This window comes from Astatotilapia calliptera, chromosome 16 (genome assembly GCF_964374335.1).
Source record: "Astatotilapia calliptera chromosome 16, fAstCal68.1, whole genome shotgun sequence".
Taxonomy (NCBI): domain Eukaryota; kingdom Metazoa; phylum Chordata; class Actinopteri; order Cichliformes; family Cichlidae; genus Astatotilapia; species Astatotilapia calliptera.
The window spans coordinates 1,775,511-1,794,809 of NC_137437.1; the positions used below are offsets into that span (position 1 = coordinate 1,775,511).

General features: G+C 44.9%; 1 protein-coding gene across 2 annotated transcripts in view; it reads left to right on the forward strand.

Annotated features, from left to right (window-relative positions):
• Window positions 1-19,299, forward strand: part of kalrna (kalirin RhoGEF kinase a) — a 154,342-nt gene that overhangs the window by 114,133 nt on the left and 20,910 nt on the right. The window contains exons 41-52 of one of the 2 annotated variants that reach the window (XM_026144911.2): window positions 12,023-12,226; window positions 13,390-13,475; window positions 14,394-14,537; window positions 15,018-15,113; window positions 16,741-16,859; window positions 17,682-17,748; window positions 17,857-17,960; window positions 18,035-18,104; window positions 18,207-18,293; window positions 18,498-18,590; window positions 19,042-19,092; window positions 19,191-19,268. In XM_026144911.2, coding sequence (XP_026000696.1) covers window positions 12,023-12,226; window positions 13,390-13,475; window positions 14,394-14,537; window positions 15,018-15,113; window positions 16,741-16,859; window positions 17,682-17,748; window positions 17,857-17,960; window positions 18,035-18,104; window positions 18,207-18,293; window positions 18,498-18,590; window positions 19,042-19,092; window positions 19,191-19,268 — 1,199 coding nt within the window. The remainder of the gene's footprint in view (window positions 1-12,022; window positions 12,227-13,389; window positions 13,476-14,393; window positions 14,538-15,017; window positions 15,114-16,740; window positions 16,860-17,681; window positions 17,749-17,856; window positions 17,961-18,034; window positions 18,105-18,206; window positions 18,294-18,497; window positions 18,591-19,041; window positions 19,093-19,190; window positions 19,269-19,299) is intronic. The other variant, XM_080290743.1, reaches the window with a different exon arrangement.

Here is a 19,299-nt window from a genome sequence, read left to right on the forward strand (position 1 = left end):
GAACAAATTCAAATTGTGAGCAATGGGAAGGTCAAACAAAATCACAAATGCATGCATAGATACTAATTATAATTCCAGTATCTCCTCCTCTGTGTCAGAATAATGTCTGAAATATCTTACTTACTAACTACATCCACTTCCTTGCTTGAAATGAAAAAGGAAATAACATGAAATGAAACTACTGTTTTTATCAATAAATGTCAGCAACAAAGGACCTAGACTCATGTGTGTTGATTTCTCCCCCAATCCCCTCCCTCCAGAATTCCTAGGTAACGACCCAATATACATATGAATGACTAGCCAATTTAGCTTCCACTTCCAGCATTTGACTGCTCTCCGGCTTTTAAAGGTAGAAACGCAAAATGATGACTCCGCGGGGGTCTAAGGTACTACCCCGAAATGACTGCTCTCCGGGGGTGTAAGTGTTAACCAGGCTGACAGAGGCACAGCTGGTCTGTGCTGACCTCTGCTGGTGAGATGAGGGCATTAGTCATACTGAGGTGTGGCTCTCACAGAAGGCTGTCACACAGCCCGAGCACATGGAGAGAACGTGGAAAGTGTGGCTGTTAGTTTTGGAAAGTCACTCTGGTGTTTCCCCCGTTTGGGGAAGTGTGCTCACTGACTGTGAGTGTAATTCAAACGCTCTTCATTTCTCTCTTACTGCCATGTCTGAATTTGGAGTGTGTGCGTTTATGATCCAGGATGATCCTGCATGTGTAACGGCTCTGAAAGCGAAGCAAACCTCTGTTCTGTCCTGCTGTAACCCACAGTGGCAGCCTGCCTGTTGTCTCTGCTGTGAACTTGAGCAGTAATGTCTGACAGAGATGAGATGACTGATAATGTGAATGATGAAATGATCCCATTAACTTTGCCAAGAACAAAGACGGTGAAATTCTGTGAGCCGTGGGATGCAACATCAAAATTTGAAGAAGCTCTCCTGTGCATCCTGTCGGTGCAGCTTTCCATCCTTCCACCTGCAGTCTGATGTGTGTCCTACAGGGGGAGCAGTGGAGCTGCTGGAATGCCTTCTTCCTGCATCTGTCCCAGGTCATCTCTGTGTGTGCTGAGGAGAAATGGGAGTAATGCACTGAGTCACAGCAGTTTGGTTTCCTTCTATATCCGTCCTTCCTGACGGTCTGTTTCCAGCTTCGCGGACACCACGGAGGAGCTTAGCTCTGCACTGTTGTCTCACTTGCACTCACACAGACACAGAATCAGCTGATTTGCCTGCTGCAGCCACAGTGTTTCCTGCTTTCGAGAAAATGACAAGGGCGCTTTGTATTTGTGCGGAGCGATGCAAATTGGCCAACTGCAGCCGCTACACATGGAAATATAGCACATTTAGGAGGCGCTCCCATCCCGGACGGTGGGGCTGACTTTTCCAGAGTAGGTCCAGACAAATATATCATCAGCCTCCAATGCAGACTCCTCCTGTATCATGTGACTGAACCTGTCTGCTTACACAATAGGATAATTAAAGGCAGCCACAAGCTGATGGGTTTGTCATTAACAATCGTCAGTTTGTTAATAAATCAGTCAAAACTGCTCATTAACCCGTTTAAGTCCCGCCGAGCTGTTTCAAGCTTCCCTCTGTGTGTCTCGAGTCTTGTGACTGCTCTGTAAAGTAGGTCTCCTTGTCCTCTGAAAGACTGTGAAGAAAGTGTGGGTTTAATGTTAACTGAACTGAAAGTCAGACCTGCTGGACATCAGAGGACCTGAGAGCTGCGACGCATCACATTAGAGACGGTTTTGGGGCACTCCTCCATTCCTGGAAAATTCCTTGAACTGATCTTAAACACTGAGTTCTCCTGAGAACTAATTTTTCCCTTAAGAACACTGAATGTCTAAGGTACCTAAGATTTTACAGCATTCATGAACGTGTCGTCCTGTCACACACAGAGCGTGGGAACATTAGTTTATATCTGTGTCACGTTGTCTTGATTATCTCCATTTTCTGAAAGCTTTTTGAAAATAATTAACTGGCACTTTACTGCAGCATCGTTCCATTCTCTTTGCTTTTTGCTGCGTAGCGACAGTAGATATACAAGATGAACAAAATGGGACACTGCAGGGAAAAGGTGCTGGTGAAAGCACGTTATCTAGGCTAAGTGCGCGTGCTTACCTGCTGCTGCAGTGCACACACAGCAGGAAGCTGTTTACAGTCCTCTGCTCGTTCAGATGCAGAGGACCCACTAAGGAAGATCAGAAAATAAATGCAAGTTAATTTTAATAATAAAGTTGCTTGGCTCTAGCTGTGCCAGCAGCCTGCTGTCAGTGGACACACTCCCACACTGTAGGCACTGGGACGTCAGGAGTCAGTGGAACTTTTGCTGTCACTCAGGTACAGGACATGTTGTTTGCTGCTGGTGAATGTTCACATACCAGGCAGCCGTCTCGTCTTTTTAAATGCAAAGAGACGTTTTTGCTACATTGTTGAATCAAACACACTCCCGTGTCTTTGTGCAGTCCTGCCCTCCACAACGAGGAAGGTGCCCGCTCAAATAATTAACAGGGACTCGTATTCCTTTGAGCCGAAGCGCGTGGGGAGGTAGAGGGAGAAACTGAACAACTTTGTCTGAGAGAGAGAGACAGAGAATGTGCTCCTCCCCCATCTCCTCCTCCCACATTACTAAAACTCTCTCTCTTTGCTGAATCTGGGCAGTGAGGACTCGAAACTCTTGAAATTCACACTCAGCCCAGGAACAAGCTGACGAACTGGTTAGCGACCGAGTCGGACGTACTGGAGGGAGGTGTGTCTGAGGTTGTGTGTGAGTGTAGGATGTGTGTGTGAGCAAGAATGAAGAGAGTCGGCCGTTGCTGTGGATGGGTCCTCTCCCGCTGCTGCTGCTACAACGGCACAGGTGCGACACAGACACACAACACTGGACTTCTGTGAGGCTCACTGAACACTGGCTCGTGTTTTCTATGTGTGTGTGTGCGTGCGTGTGTGTGTGAGAGACAGATTAGTTGATTTTGACAGATTTGAGTGACTGAATAAGTCCGTCCTGTGGACAGATGATGGAAATTAGTCTTTTTGGAAACTGATTTGAATTGAAAATGAAGAGTGCAAAAGGAAGCCGTGTGTCAGCCAGGCAGAGTGTGAAAGGCCACTTTCTTTCTTGTCTGTCTGGAAAGTCAAGTGTTCGATTGAGCAATCAGTGTGTCGCTGCACTGTGTGCGTGCGTGTGTGTGTGCGTGTGTGTGTGCGCGTGCATGAGGACACACTGTGGACTTTGGCCTAACAAGTCTTTGAGTTTCATGTTAAAAACTGTGTAGAGTGCACCGATTGGCATGCAGCCGAACTGGTCACACTAGTTCCAGTTCATTATTTTAACAGGTTTATACATGCCACTCAAATAATACGGGCGCATTAGATCCCAGAGACGCGCAGCTCTGCGGTCCACGGTCCAGGCCGTCTCAGCGGCTGCAGAGGGCCCCGTGTCTCAGTTTAACTGTTGAGGACACCAGAGTCTGAAAACTGTCTCATCTCTTGTAAGGAAATGGGAAACTCCTATGCCGTCCTTTTTTTGAGACACACAGGCACATGCACACAGAGACACTTCCTCATTCACTGTGGAAATACTAAATAATTGACTTCTGGGGTCTTAAAGTGATCCTGCGTCCTGTCCTTTGGCCATTAAACCTGAAAATGAGCAGGAAACGACTCTGATCCTCAGGGACACACACACACGCACACGCACACGCACACACGCACACACACACGCACACGCACGCACACACACACGCACACACACACACACACACACACAGTCTCTGAGCAGAGATAATGGACAGAGGCAACATTATGCTGCTTCATCAGCTGAGATTCGATGTTTTCGGTCTCGTCCAACCTGAAGCTGAAGCCTCGCTTCGTCTGTTTCATGGGTTTGTCTCATTGATGATGCAAACACAGCTGACTCTACTTTGACTTTATTCATACATTTGAAATGAGATGAAAGAGTAGATATCTGGTTCAAATGGAGGTGACAGAGATGACTGAGTAGTGACGGTAGACAGATTTTTTGAATTCCATGTTTTCAGAGAGCGTGAGCAGCAAACTGAAGTGAAGGATCTGTTGTGGGCTTATCGTGCTCCCAGATACGACGAGAAACACTCGTAGTAAAACACATCAAATGGAAATTGAATTCCAGTGAAGAGCATCAGAGTCTCTTTGCTTACCACACAGAGCTTCTGCTTTATTTCTCTTTTTTCACTGAGACATGATTTTACTGACAAACCTGTAAAAAAAGCAACATTGTCTTTGATGTTTTCAACATGTTAACGTTTTATTCACCTGCTCAGTCTCTGGAGCCAGCTTTACAACCAACCCTGCTAGCATTAACAGATCTTCACTTTATCAAATCTGGGGCTCAATAAAAGCGAACATGGCTGCAGCCACATTCGGCCAATGAGTCTTTAAAATTAGGAGTACAGATGATAGTGACATTGCAGACTGTCGCTACGATCTTGGAGGAGGTGCTTTTCTGCTGAACAAAGCTGGATACTGTGTTCTCCTTTGGTCCTACTTATGCTTTTGGTGCAGCTCATCCAGTTTGACAAAGCCTGAGCTGAGCTGTCAGCGTGTAAGACCCAAACAACGTGGGTAAAAAGTTTGACAGTGTTTTAGTAGCTGTGACACAGACTGTGTTCCAGTACAAAACATATGCATTTCCAGTCCTGTGCCGTTTGTCAGAGTCAAAAAAGACTGGTCTGACGTCAGCAGCTGGTCACAAATGAATCGCTACATTGTGCAGTTTGGACAGATGTGATGCTGCTTTCCTTTCATGCATGTTGTCGTTTGACACATTCTCACTGAGAAGGCTGAAAACGATTTTGCGTTAGCTGCTTCATTTTAAGAAAGGGTGGAGCTCCACTGCTGATGGTACTGCTGTCGGTCAATCAGTAGATATTTCCACTGACAGGGTAAAAGTGTCTAATGCAACACAAAGATGTTGTTGAGTCATTATGGGAGGATCGATCTGATCTTTACTTAATTATCTGCGATGTACAGTCGTGTAATGCTGCTGCTTTGACCACTCGATCTTTGCAGCTCTGCAGCCAAGAAACTCGGACCGTCTTAGAAAACCTGATCGTGCAACGATGAAGAAAAATCCGGATAAAGTTGTAAAACAACACAAATGTGTTTGACACTTAAATGCTGCAGAATTTCACTCACATCGAACGCAGCAGTCAGTGTGGCAGTTGTGTCAGTAGAAGGGTTCAGGTTAGAGAGCGGTATGAGAGGAATGAAGTCTTTGCAGATTAGTGTCTCTTCCTGTCATTGATAAAATCACATGATGGGAGTAGAACAGGCAACACACAAACTATGTGAGGTGGCAAAAGTACAGATATTCTGTATTTGAAGCACTGATTCAAGTACATGTTCTGAAATGTCCTCAAAGCAAAGTAAAAAGTAGCTCTTTGAAGGACGTTTCTACCAACCTCGACGGTTCAGTTAGCTTAATGTGTTAGCGATACAAACTTTTTCTGAATATTCTCAGCTCGACTCGGATCAGCAGAGAAAAAGAAGGAAAATAAAAAATGCCTCTTTTCTGTTGCTACATTGGAAAGGGTGACTTTGCTTTACAGAGAACGAGTAGGGAAGAGCTGAAAGTGCAATTCAACAGCTCAAAGAAAAGAAACGCAACTCAAAGTCGTTTCTATTAAGAGCTCCAGTAGATTTCAGATCAGTTGAATCCATCAGTACAGCAAACTAACCTGTTTATCCTGCACTGCCTGCATAGTGCAGCCTTTACACAACACAGTTAGTCTGCCGTAGTTTGTTTTACAATATGTAAAAATAGAGCTGGGCGATATATCGAGTTTTTAAAAAATATCGATATATTTTTATACGAGATATAAGATGTGACCATATCCTTTATATCGATATAGTCTATGTTACGTTATAATTATACTTGTGGAGCCGCAAGTTTGCCTCTCTTTCGTCCACTTTCGTCTTTACGCAACGTTACTCCGCCTCGCCTTCACTGAACACAACTCTCCCTCCTCCCCCATCGCTTCACCTGCAGGAAGCGACAAGATGGACACGGCAAATCTCCGTTAACGAGTTACTGCGCATCGCCCCGTGCGTGGGGCTGGACGGCGTCAACGTGTTAGCTAGCTAACCACGCTAACGCCATGCAGCCCAGAGGTGCTGCACGGACTAAAATCCTTTCATTCTCTCAAAAGTTGATAGCGCGCCTTATGTATGAATTCTGGTTGTGCTTGATGGCCGCGAACCGATTTTATGTGGAACACGGCGCTCAGCAATCTGTCAAAAAATGTTTGAGTACGACTTTGGTAAGCTACGGAGCTGCACCGCTTGATGGATTGTCGGAGCATTACGGCTGAGCCTCGCGGAGTGATACGTACTGTGCTTCAACGTAATATTACCTTACTGTGTATAAGGACCATAAATGGCACCTGTTCAGAGACGTGGTTGCGAAGAGGATTTCAAACTCCAGGCTGTCAGTCACGCAGTACAAGTTGGGAACAGAGCAGCTGTGAAATCTGTCTTTGTTACTATGCTCAGCGTCTATTAGTTTACATTTTGACTGCACATTTGTGAGCTTTTTGTTATGCACAAAAACAACATTGTTTTCTTTTATTTATGGAGCATTATTATTTAATAAATGCTCATAATTTATTTTTGAGCAAATTTTATGTACATCTGCTCTATGTTAATAAAAGTGCCTGTGTGACATCTGGGACACAGCTTTGACTAAGAACTCTCTTTTTGTTCTTACTTTATGGCTTAAAAAAAATATCGAGATATATATCTTATATCGCCATCCAGCTAAAAAATATCGAGATATGAATTTTGGGTCATATCGCCCAGCCCTATGTAAAATCATAATGTCACATGTACAAACCCAATATCTGGTTTAAAAACATGAGGACTGTCAAACCCCGCCGAGCATCCTTCCCTTTGAATCTAAGCTCTCTTCTTCCTGTCGCGTCTTTCTTCTCTTTCTCCATCTCTGAGTGAAGTTAGCGCTCTCTAAAATACAGCAGCTGGACCTGTGGCTGCAACACGCTGTACGACAAACTGCACACAAGCAGTTTGTGTGTTTGCTGATGTTTGTTGAGCCGATAGAAACATTGCATTTGAAACAACCTGTGAAAACATCTTATTCCCTTTATGCTCACCAGTCTCGGCTAGCTGGATGCTGAGTTACCACAACCGAAACTGATGGACACCTGCAGTCGTTCTGGTGCTGTGCCACACCGGCCCCCTTTAACTGCTAACTATGGCACACTTTTGTCTCTTTCTTCTGTTTTTATGCAACAGCTCCTGGTGATGACTACATTAGTATTAGTGGGGTTCAAATACTGTGCAAAAACACCATAAGACTGAAGATAAGATTCCAGAAGCCGGGAATCGGAGTGCCAGGCCCTCCGTCTCGGACTTCCACCCGATCCACTAAAAACCAAACCCCTACGGCCCAGCCTGCAGGTCGTGGAGCCGCAGGCTGGGAACCGTAGTAAAGAGACCTCTGGCTGATACGTGGGGTTCGTGTTGGGCTCGTAGCTGAAAACTAGCTTTACTTTGTTGTCTGGGTCGACTTTGCTAGTGAGAGACAGAGAGAGGCGTTGAAAGGCTGCTGCAACAGAGCTTATTGTTTCAGAGGAAAACACGGACACAGTGTACAGTCGAGTCTTAACAGCTTACTCACAGCTGGGCTCGTCAGGCTCTCTGTTTGGCTGCAGTGGTTATTATTATATTTACATGCTTCCAGCTCCCGTTTCTGCTCCGTGACAGCTCCTACTTTTCCTTTCTCTCCCTCCTCACTCACAGACACATAACTGGTATGACAGTCCATCCTCCCTGCAGCACGGACTACACTGCCCTGCATGCTTTAGGGCGATGCCTGTAACACTCTGCCTGTTGCCTTCATATTAAATCTTTTTTAAAATATTTCTTCACATCATTATGAGACGCGGGATTGAGACGCGGGCATTAGGGCCTGTAGCGTGTTTTGTTTGGGTTTCCACTGGCGTGGAATTACCAAAAATAGAGGCTATAGCCTTATGAAACAGGAAAGTACCGCCGTGTAATCCCTTTAGTTCAACAAAGTAACTGTATTCTGAATATCATCTTTTTAAGCGGTAACTGTAACAGAATACAGTTACTCATATTTTTATATACGTAACGGCGGCACATGTACTCAGTTACTCCCCAACACTGCTCAGCTGTTAAATCATACGCCATCAGCTTTTGTGAAGTTTCTGCTCAGCAAGAGAAAACAGGAAGTGGAGTAATAACAGGAGACATGCTTTGTGTGTGTGTGTGTGTGTGTGTGTGTGTGTGTGTGTGTGTGTGTGTGTGTGTGTGTGTGTGTGTGTGTAATGGGTCTGAGTTTTAGTACTTTTGTATCAATAGAAGCATTCATGGACACAGTGTGAATGTGTGTGGTGTTTAGCACAGTGTGAGGCAGAGAATGAAACCGAAACCTTGTTCTGCTGCTTCAGCTCGTTTAATCTGTACTGGGAGGACCCGAGGTGTGTGTTTGTGTGAGACTATGATTAAATATAGTGAGTGATGGGGATTTTAACAGTAGTCACTCTGTCTCTCTGTAGAACAATGACTTCCTTGTGAGTTCTCACCTGACTTTGGCCATCAGGACGACACCACAGCTCTGTGTAGTCCCCACCATTATCCCGAATGCTGGCCCAACTGTATTATTACTGGTTTACTGGGGCTGTTAATCATTTATAATCACTGGCTAATTCGAGTTTTGTTTGTAAAACTAAACTTTAGGCTGGGAATATTTGAGTATGATGACATTTTAGGGTGATAATAAAATAAAGTGTTTTATATAATAGAAAATATCTTCAGACATTAAGGTAGACTGGTTAGTCTTTCTGCTTGGGGTTTGGCACCATTGTTGCTCTGCCTTCCTGTCACTCGCTGCTCTACTTTATCATTGTCCAAGCAAAACATGACCAGTGTGAGTAACCTTGTTCCTTTAGAAACATCAGTGTGCATGATGAGCTCTAGCATTTAAGCAACTAGAACATCTCTGCTTCAGCTGGCCTTAAGTTCTCGGCTTTATATGTAAAAACAGCTGAAGCAGTCTAGCTGTATCTTACACAGTCTGGACGGAAATGCCGAATAAATTGTAATGCAGGCTTATCTGTCCTCTCTTTGTCATGCTGCTGTGTGTTTGCTGTGTGTTATACTCCTTTACCACCTGTTCCTGTTGACTATTCAGCTGACAGCAGCACACTGAGGTGTGTGTGTGTGTGTGTGTGTGTGCGTGCACTCAAGTCCATAACAGGTTTCTGTGGTTAACCACATGCTAAGGTCACCCGGTGACGAGCACTGATTGTGCTGAGACACAAAGGTGAGGAGGTGAGCTGTGACTCTTCAGAAACACATGACTGACTTTGCCCCACAGCACTTGGAGTGATGTCATTAAGTGTCCTCTTAACTGTTCAGTGAGGTCGAGGTCAGGTGACCGTTTGGGCTCGTTATCCTACAGCAGTGATGAGTGGTCAGAGTGGAGCTTGTGCACGCACACTGACCAAAGCTATAAACGTAGCAAAGTCCCAGCGCCGCCGCGTTTCTATCAGAGAGAAACAGCTGCCCCGCTGCAGCAGGTGACCTTGGCTCCTGTGTTTAACAGTTATCTCAAATAACAAGTTAAATAACCTCCAGTACACACTCCCCAACCCACACTGTCTCTGCTCGCTGGGTGACTTCAGGAAGAAGATCTTTGTCCCACAGGACTGTGTTAGAGCTGCAATGTAGTCACGTTTGCTGTAAAATAAACATGATGGCTTTAGCTGCTTTCAAATATCTCGCTGTAACGGCCAGAACACCTTTGTTCCTGATGACACCACGGCTGTGAAGTGAACTGCAATCAGTGTTTTGTGGTTAGTGAGCAGCTGGCTGGCTAACCACACCCGGATGATCTGATATCCTCGTGTTGGTGTTGTTCCCAGACCATCATGAAAATGTTGTTCCAGGTTCAACATTGCAAGTGACCAATCACATTGTTGTGATGTTATTCTTTTGTGCGCCAAGCCATTCGTGCATTTCTGAAATTCCAATGTTGCAAGGACAATATCAGTTCTGCTTACTGTTTATTAACGGGTCAGGGTCAGGGTCCGTTGATCGGCGGACAGAGGCGGTTTCTCGCAGCTTAAGTACAGTTTTTTGTTTTACGCCGCTTTTTCCCGAAGTCGCAAAAGTATGACGTCACAACATTCTGATTGGTCACTTGCAATGTTGATCCTGGAGCAACATTTACTATGATGATCTGGGAACAACACCAACACGAGGATATCAGATCGTGCAACCACACCCTGTGTGTTGTACTGCTGTGAGAAGCAAACACTTCTGAGATTGAAACTTGGGTTTCATTAGCACGTATGAGGATGTTTGACCACGTCACACCCAACCTTCTGTTTCCAAACTATAACTATTTTGATCCAGATCTACAAATAGATTGAATGTTTCATTCAGCCTGATCCACAGTGCTCACTGAACCGTACACTCAACAGCAGTGTGTATGTTAGTGTGCGCTGTTGCACGCTGTTGGTCGTACTGAGGTCTGATGTAATATCTGTGATTGTGACATGTTGTCACATGTTTTAGCGTCTGCAGCCCAGAAACAGCCTGCTTGTGTATAAATATGACACATTCAAATACCAGATAGGAGTTTTTCTTCCTCCAATCTCTTAACTTAGCTCCTATGCTACAGCAGAACACCTCAGGAGACCCCTGACCTTTAACCCTCCTTCAGCTCCTGTGGGAATCTGGCACATACAGCCTCTACCCATTGCTGCCAGCTGTGTGTGTGAGAGCAGCTGATGCAGCAACTCCTGACGCGTGACTGCTATTTATTCTTCAAGTCATTCACACAGTCTGATGTTTCTGGCTGTACAAGATGAATACGACAGGAAGCACAACCTCAAGACCATGTGTACATTTATTCATTTATATTCACCTCATAGCAACAAGGTTGTGGGTTTGAATCCAGGCAAATTTGCACTCTCCCCGTGTCTCATGTGTCTGCTTCCTCTCGAAGTCCAAAGACATGCAGGGTTAACTGGTGATGCTACATTACCTTTAGTTGTGAATCTGAATGGTTGTTAAATGGCTGTCCTGTCCGAGGGTGGACCCTGACGACTGTCCTAGACTCCCGTCCCACCCTCGATGCTCAAATCGAAGAGTTGGATCGAGCGATAGAAATGACAAAAACCGATTAAAATGAAAACTAATGTGACACCACAGCAAAGGAAGGAGGAGTGTGAGTGCCACCTGGGAGCGTGTGTGTGTGCATGTGTGTGTGTGCATGTGTGTGTGTGCGACATGGCAGCTGCTGCACAGATGCTTGTTTGTGACAGACTCGCTCATCTGGACCTCTGAGTGCGTCCGTTGCCACAGAGCTTGGCTTTCCTGTGCCTGCACGTTTGTCCCCATCACAGCAGATATTTATAGCTGTCAGAAGTATTTGAAATAATTTCACATGACTGTAGTCTTGGGTCAGGTGATGTGACGTGTGGATCGTGGTGCAAACACAGACCAGGACGTTTAGGCAGACCTGATGTGTTGGTTGGATTAATGTCAGTACCGCAGGATGATGCTGGGCTCTTCTCCCTATCAGCTGTATACGCTGAGTGCAGAGTGGGACCAGGTGTTCCTCTTTTTTACCATAAAGAAATTGATGAGCAGGATTGATATTTTTCCAGAAACACACCGACTCTGCAGACAAAGAAAGACTTTGTATGTTTGTTTGTTTACTTTTGCTGCCACGATGCCAGGCCTCCCTCGGAAACGAGGCTTTAATCTCAATGAGATGTTTACCTGGATACAGGACTAATAAAAATGTTCTGATACGAGTGCACGGCCCTGTCACGTTGTTTACAGTGTAAACTTACTGATTAGTGTTGAAGAGCTTAAATCCACACATCACTTTAGTATGTTGAGCACACAGCCTGAAGTCAAAGCAACAGGTTACATAACAGATGGTGTGTGTTTTAAAAAAATCATATGTTGTGTGACTCCTTTCAGAAAACTACACTGTTGGCGGCTCGGACGGCAAGACCGAATCGGTGGCCAACCTTCAGCCGCAGCCGTCCCTCAGCTCCCTGCAGTCCAGCTCTCCTGGTCCCAAACGCTCTGGGAACACTCTGAGGAAGTGGCTGACCAGTCCGGTCCGCCGCCTCAGTGGCAGCTCTGTTAAGAAACTTCCTAATCACAAACAGAAGAAGCCAGGTGAGAGGGGCAGAAACGGTCATGATGACATGTTAATGTGCTGCAAACACCTCCACTCTCCACACTGAAGCTCCTTTAGCTTGTTATTACACTGCAGCAGCTTTCCTGCTAACACGGTTTCAGTTACATTAAAGCTGCTTTCATTTGTTCCTTCAGTTATTTTTAACGTTGTCATGCTCGCAGCTGCATCGTATGGAAGCCCGTTTCCGCCACTAAATAAAAACAAAACAGCTAGTATCCATAACTCGAAATTTGGAGTTATTTTCTCGAAATTTTGAGTTAGCTCTGCCAATCAAAAATATACCTGAATGAGGTCGCTTTCTTGTTACCCGGAAGCATATGGCACGCACTCAAAAACGGATCCCAACAAATTGGCGCTTTGGCGAGTACGTTTGCTGATAGCAACACCATGTGATTCAGCTAATAACACAAGGATTTTATCATTTTTGAAGCCAGGCTGAAAACACTCAGCAATCTGTGCATTCACGACTGGATGTAATACCGGTAGCTTAGCTGTGGCATTTGTAGCTGAGGGCTTCAGCTTCTGGGTAACGAGGAAATGACGTCATTCACGTAGATTACTGATTGGCAGCGCTAACTCGAAATTTCGAGTTGCTTTTCTCAAAATTGTGAGTTTAATAAATTGAAATTTCGACACATTAACTCGAAATTTCGAGAAAGTAACTCGAAATTGTAAGTTATGGATCCTTTTTTTTTGTGGCGGAAACGGGCTTCCATAGCATCACTTGTAAATGACAATGTTTGAAGAACTTTGAAAAGGTGCTGCTGGATGTTTGGAGAGTGTAATGTAAAAATGACCCTCGGACTCCAAACAAGGAGTTAAAGACCAGCAACCAGAAAACACAGCGAAGTCCAAAAACCCGAGCTCAAATGTAGTGTTGTGGGAGGAGAAGTTAAGTTGGAGTAATCCACTGATTAGTGGTGAAAATGAACACAGAATGGGTGAAAAACCGCTGCAGCTGGTGACGAGAAACTGGTTTAAGCTGTGAACAAGTCTGTGACAGCAGAGGACACAGTTCAGCTGACGGCACTCGCAGAGAGGAAAACTAAGACGTGCGCACAATGCCTGACACATCTTCACATCTGTGTGTGTTTGAGTGTTAAAGTGATTCTGTGACTGACTGGCTGCGACTTGTTGTCAGGGCCAGGAACAGGAAAAGAGGAAATCAGGAAGAGCATCGACCTGGGTCAGCCTGACCTTACCCTGCAGGATGATGTCACTGGTGAGGTAAGCACTGAGGGTGGTTTCCTGATCTGTGTTACAAACACTGTGGCTGCTGAAGCACTGAACATTCCCAGTGCTGAGATCGTGTGATGGTGCTGGGATGCAAACAGGTACAGCTTCACCTGATTGGCCTGTCACTCACAAACTGACTGCAGAGCTGTGTGAGCATTTATGTCAATATATCTGTATTTATCCTGAAATATGACACACGTGTTTCAGTAAACTTTCTCAAACTTTGTTCGTCTTAAGTTTGACTTTGTCTGATGAGAGGTGTAACACTCCACTAACACAACAGTGTCATTTATTTAAACTGCAGAAAGTCATGAACCGGGGCAGAAATGCATGTGACAAAAAAGCTTTTGCTGTCGGTGCTATCCTAAGATATACATGATTCACATAACAGGTGGTAAATAGATGAGGTTCCTCTTTTTGTGTGAAAAGTTTTTCCTTCTCTTACGCACGAAAACACCCACACAGACAAACGTGATCACAGCCATGGCTCCCTCCCTGATGGACGAATGCGTTTTATCCTGTATCCGCAGTGTTAGCCAAAAAATATGATAACATCAGTGTTTCTGAGCCTCTACGTGACTGAGTGTCACCGTGAAAGGATCCACAGAAACAAATCGATTTGGAAAAACAATAAGCTTCGACTGCTTAACGAGGTTTATTTAAAAGCCCGAACCATGAAGCACGAGAGCCTATGATTCGTCATTGCTTCTGCAAATGAAATAAGCTCTGTCTTTGATGTCAGACTGGTTTTATAGAGAGCTGAACTCTCCAGGAACAGCTGCCACTTTATTGTTTTATTAGTGAAAAGATATGTGGCTCATAGATGGCACAGTCATGTTGTATCTTACTATCAGTGGGACCAGTAACGTGGTACGTAACCAGCTGCTGATGCTGTGTGTCTCCTCTCAGAGAGTCATCAGCAGAGATGGCAACATCCTGTCTAAGACGTCTGGGATGCAGAGTGGTGGGGAGGAGGAGCAGGATGAAGACGCCCACACCCCTCTGCCTCCCCGTATGAAGATCATCAACGACCCATCAGATCCTGATGACAAGGTAATTCGGCCCAGCAGAGTTTTTCCCTTAGGTTAGGCTCCCAGACAGGCTGCTGTAGGTCTGGCTTAGGTCAGCCTGTAATTACACAAGTGTTGCCTGTGGGAAATATGCTGTTACTTACACTCATGGTTTACTCTGATCAGCTGGATCTGCTTAAAGTATAAAAACAGATGATTTTGTGTGACCAGCTGAACCACGTTCTGCTCGTCTGCTTCGATCTGCTGTCTAATAAACGGGGCTGGGTTTGGTAAACGGACTGATTCTTATATAGCGCTGTTCTACATACAACATGCCTCATTCGCCCACTCACACAAGCACTCCTATCTTGGAGCGTGTCCATCTGTAGCTGCTGTCTTCTGCCGATTAACAGATTTTCTCTCCTTCCTGCTCTTCGTTTCTTTGGTTTTCTCTGTATTTCTTTCTTATCATTCTCATATTTAATAAACACCTATACTTTCTGTTCCCCCTGTCCTCTCTCAGTCTTCGTCCTTGCTCACCTCTCTGCAGTCTTCCTCTGAGGTGCCCAGTGCTGCAGAGCTAGTTAGCGCCATAGAGAAACTGGTTAAAACCAAGATGGTGAGTGTGTGTTAGTTAGCACGGTCTAACAGGTGCTCTTCTTTGTTCATTTTAAAATGACTTGTGACGTCCACACAGTGAAGGCACGCAATGTGCCGACCACTCCAGCCTGTCTGCTGTCTAATAACACTAATACACTATGTTATGAAAAGTATGAACTTGAGTGACATCCACAGGGTTTAATATGATGACTGCTCACCCTGCTGGGGTTTATGTGACTCCAGTTAGAAAACTATACTGTTTCTGACAGCAAGACTGAGTCGGTGGCCTCCAGCCCTCAGCTCGCTCTGGGAACACTCTGAGAAAGTGGTTTCCACAAGGTTTAGCGGTGTGCATGACAGCATCTTGGTATGCTGTTCTTATGGTAGACAGAGGTGTGATTAGTCACAGAACACGTCTCCACCGCTCTAGAGTCCAGCCTGCTTTACACCACTGCATCTGATGCATTGCACTGGGTCATGTAAGGCTTGGATGCTCTGCCATGAAAACCCAATCCATCAAGCTCTATATGCTCTGTTCTTGAGCTTATCTGAAGTTCACATGAAGTTTGGAGGTCTGTAGTGCTCGACCATGACTGCGTACACTTCACTGAGCCCCTGAGAGCGACCATTCCTGTTGGCAGAGGCAGTCTGGACGCCAGGTGCTTGTTTTCCTACACCTGTGGCCACAGCACAGACTGGAACACCTGAGTTCAGCGAGTTGGATGGGTGAGGGAATACTTCTGGCAACATAGCTTTGAAGCACTTTGTAGTCTGTTAACCAAGTGATGGTAAAAATTCATGTTCATTCTCAGCTGCTTTGGTTTGTGATAAATGGAGGTCCACAGTCTGGCAGTGTGTTCATGTGGACCTGGTACTACAACAGAAACATCCGGACTTGTCTTTGTCATAGACTGTACATAAAAGGTTGACATCACAAGTGAAGCAAGTAAGAAAGGCCTTTAAAGCTGCCCTATTTCTACAATAGAATAGAATAGAACAGAATAGAATAGCCCTCTATTGTCATTGCACGTGTACAAGGAAATTGTGGGTGCTCCACACTAACTGTGCACAATTAAAATCTAAATAGTAAGACGGCAAATATGAGAAACAGGAGGAATAGATCCAAACCGAGAGAGCGGCACAGAGTAGAGAGACTCCTGGGACAGGCTGGCTTAAGCTTTAACGTTGTTCCTTCTTGGCCTCGTCTTTCTTCAATACCAGATTTTAATCTCAGGAAACTTTCTGGAAAATGAATAAAAGAATAAAAGTGTCTTTTGGACCCCAGCATGTCTCTGAATGTTTCACTGCTGCATGTATGAAATGCTGTATGTGCTGTGGAGTTTCCGTAGACAGACTTGCAGAGACATTTACTGCTGAGCTGATTACTCTCTGCTATCATCTAATAGACACGATTTGCAATGAAACAAAGCAGAAGTGTCAGTTTGCTGCTGCAGTGTTCACAGACAGCAGCTGTTAGCGCGCATGTTTGAAGCTCCTGCTGCCCTCTGCTGGCATCACACGTGTTTGTGTGGTTTGATTATGTGGAGTTGTTACATATTCAACATCTGAGTATGCTGAACGTTACTGATATTGATAGAAATCAGTGGGACATAATCACCTGAACTCTGATCCTCTCATGTCTGCAGAGTCTAGAACCAGGGGTGTACCCGGGGTTTACCCCCCTCTGTCCGCCTGAACAAACCACTCCTGTTCAGCCACGCAACCCTGAACAGGAGCAGAGAGCAAAAGCTATGAGAGGACGGATGTAAGTACTGCGACTCTTTCTTCTACTTTGAACTGCTTCGAATTTAGAAAATGGAGGGTAGCCTTTGTTCAACAAAAGCACAGCCATAGCTCAGCTGATCTCAGTACTGCTTGATCCGGTCCACAGATGCTATGCTATGCACAAGCCACCTCCACCATAGCACTTCATGCTCCACCTGACCTAATCACTGCGATATCTGTTGGCATCACTGCCAGCTCTTTTCTGCATCGACTCTCGATTCTGTTCAGTGTAACTTACTACAGACAGAATTGTCAATCTTATCTTAGAGTCCAGGTATTGAAGGTGGATGAGTTTAGCTGGGGGTCAACCAAGTAACAGACAGTGCACAAGAGATGAAGAGGCTGGAGGCGGGTGGAGATGAGTGTCAGGGGTGATTTGTGACAGGATAGCAGCAAGAATGAAAGTGAAACTTTGCAACATGGTAGTGACAAAAAACATGTGGAAGCTATAGGGGGCGGAGCTGAAGATGCTTAGAGTGGGAGCCGGGGCCGGTGTCCTGCAGGTTTTAGATCTCACCCTGGACACCCTGCACGCCTGAATCAAATAATTAGTTCACTCCCAGGCCTCTGGAGAACTTCAAGACATGATGAGGAGGTCAAGGACACATCTAAAACCTGTAGGACACCGGCTCTGGAGGCCTGGAGTTGGACACCTCTGCCCTAAGGAGAGAGTGAGATGGAGGCAGATGTTGGAACCTCAAGAAATAACCATGTTTACAGTGTGAAGCATTCACTAAGGCACTAGTCCTCTGTTGCAGCAGGAACAGGAGCTCTGTGTTAACTTAGCTGTTTTTTAACACAGGTTTGTTCTGAACGAGCTGATTCAGACAGAGAAGGACTATGTCAAAGACCTGGGCATCGTGGTGGAGGTGAGTGCTTCTGCAGAATCATTCTGTGCAGCGGTCTCCTGCCATTTAAACAAAGGGCATCAGGAAATGTACATTTGGGTTCAAAAGTTATCAACACTTTGACTGCAGGGGTTCATGAAGAGGATCGAGGAGAAGGGCGTCCCAGACGACATGAAAGGAAAAGACAAAATCGTGTTTGGGAACATCCACCAGATTTATGACTGGCACAGAGAGTAAGTCGAGTGTCGGCTGGAAATGATGGCGTGAAGGACGGGGCGAGGGGATAGTAACAATCTTTATCTGTCAGTTTCTTTGTAGGAGAACTGGAGAAATGCCTGGATGACCATGAACACCTCCCTGAGCTCTTCATTAAACACGTTAGATAAACACCGTGTCGTGATTGTGTCACCGCACTAGAGTACATAATCTCTGCTGTCCCAGTGATTTGCTCTCTAATCAAAGCTCCTTTGTCTTTACAGGAGAGAAGGCTCCACATGTATGTTGTTTATTGTCAGAATAAGCCCAAGTCAGAGTTCATCGTGGCAGAATACGACACGTATTTCGATGTAGGTGAAGCTTTGATTCTCTTCATCATTAGCAGAAGGTGTGCAGTGTGATCTAAACGGCAATGTTCTTTTACATTCATCCTCGATATGAAATGCAGGGACGACCCTCAATTATCTGGACTGATACTGTCTTTGTGTGATGTTATTGGGAGTATTTGTGTGAAGTGGACAAAAGGACACACAGTTCGGTTATTTCTCTTCCAGGGAATCCAACAAGATATCCAGTCCAGGTTGTCCATCAGTGACTTCCTCATCAAACCAATCCAGAGAATCACCAAATACCAGCTTTTACTGAAGGTGACAGACACACACAGTCTCTCCTTATCACAAAAGAAAATGCCAAAGAGCATAACTGTGCTCCACATGTTACTCTAACCTGACTTACTGTCCTTTACATTATCGTTTACATTTCTGCATATTGAAGCTTTAACATTTCTTTGGCCAAGAGGAACTGTTTTTGTTGTTTTTACTGTTTTTGTTGTTTTTACTGTTTTGCTGTTTTTCCTGTTTTTGCCGTTTTTGTTGTTTTTGCTGTTTTTACCATTTTCCCTGTTTTTCCTGTTTTTGTTGTTTTTTACTATTTTTCCTGTTTTTGTTGTTTTTCCTGTTTTTGTTGTTTTTGCTGTTTTTGCCGTTTTTGCTGTTTTTGCCGTTTTTGCGGTTTTTGTTGTTTTTCCTATTAGATGAAAGTGTTGATGGTAGCAAGCTTGGTTAGACTGATTAAAGTTGGGCTTCTCTTCTTCCTCAGGATTTCCTGAAGTACAGCTCAAAGGCAGGAATGGACTGTGAACAAATTGAGGTAAAAATGTAAAATGCTTTTCAATCCGGCATGTTTGTGCTGACACATCCTCCTCAAATGAAAAACTATCTAAATATCTCTGTCCATGACTTTTACAGAAAGCAGTAGGCTTGATGTCTCAGGTCCCGAAACTGTGTAATGACATGATGAATTTGGGTCGGCTGCAGGGATTTGAGGTAAGTTTTGTGGGTCTTCACAATGACATGT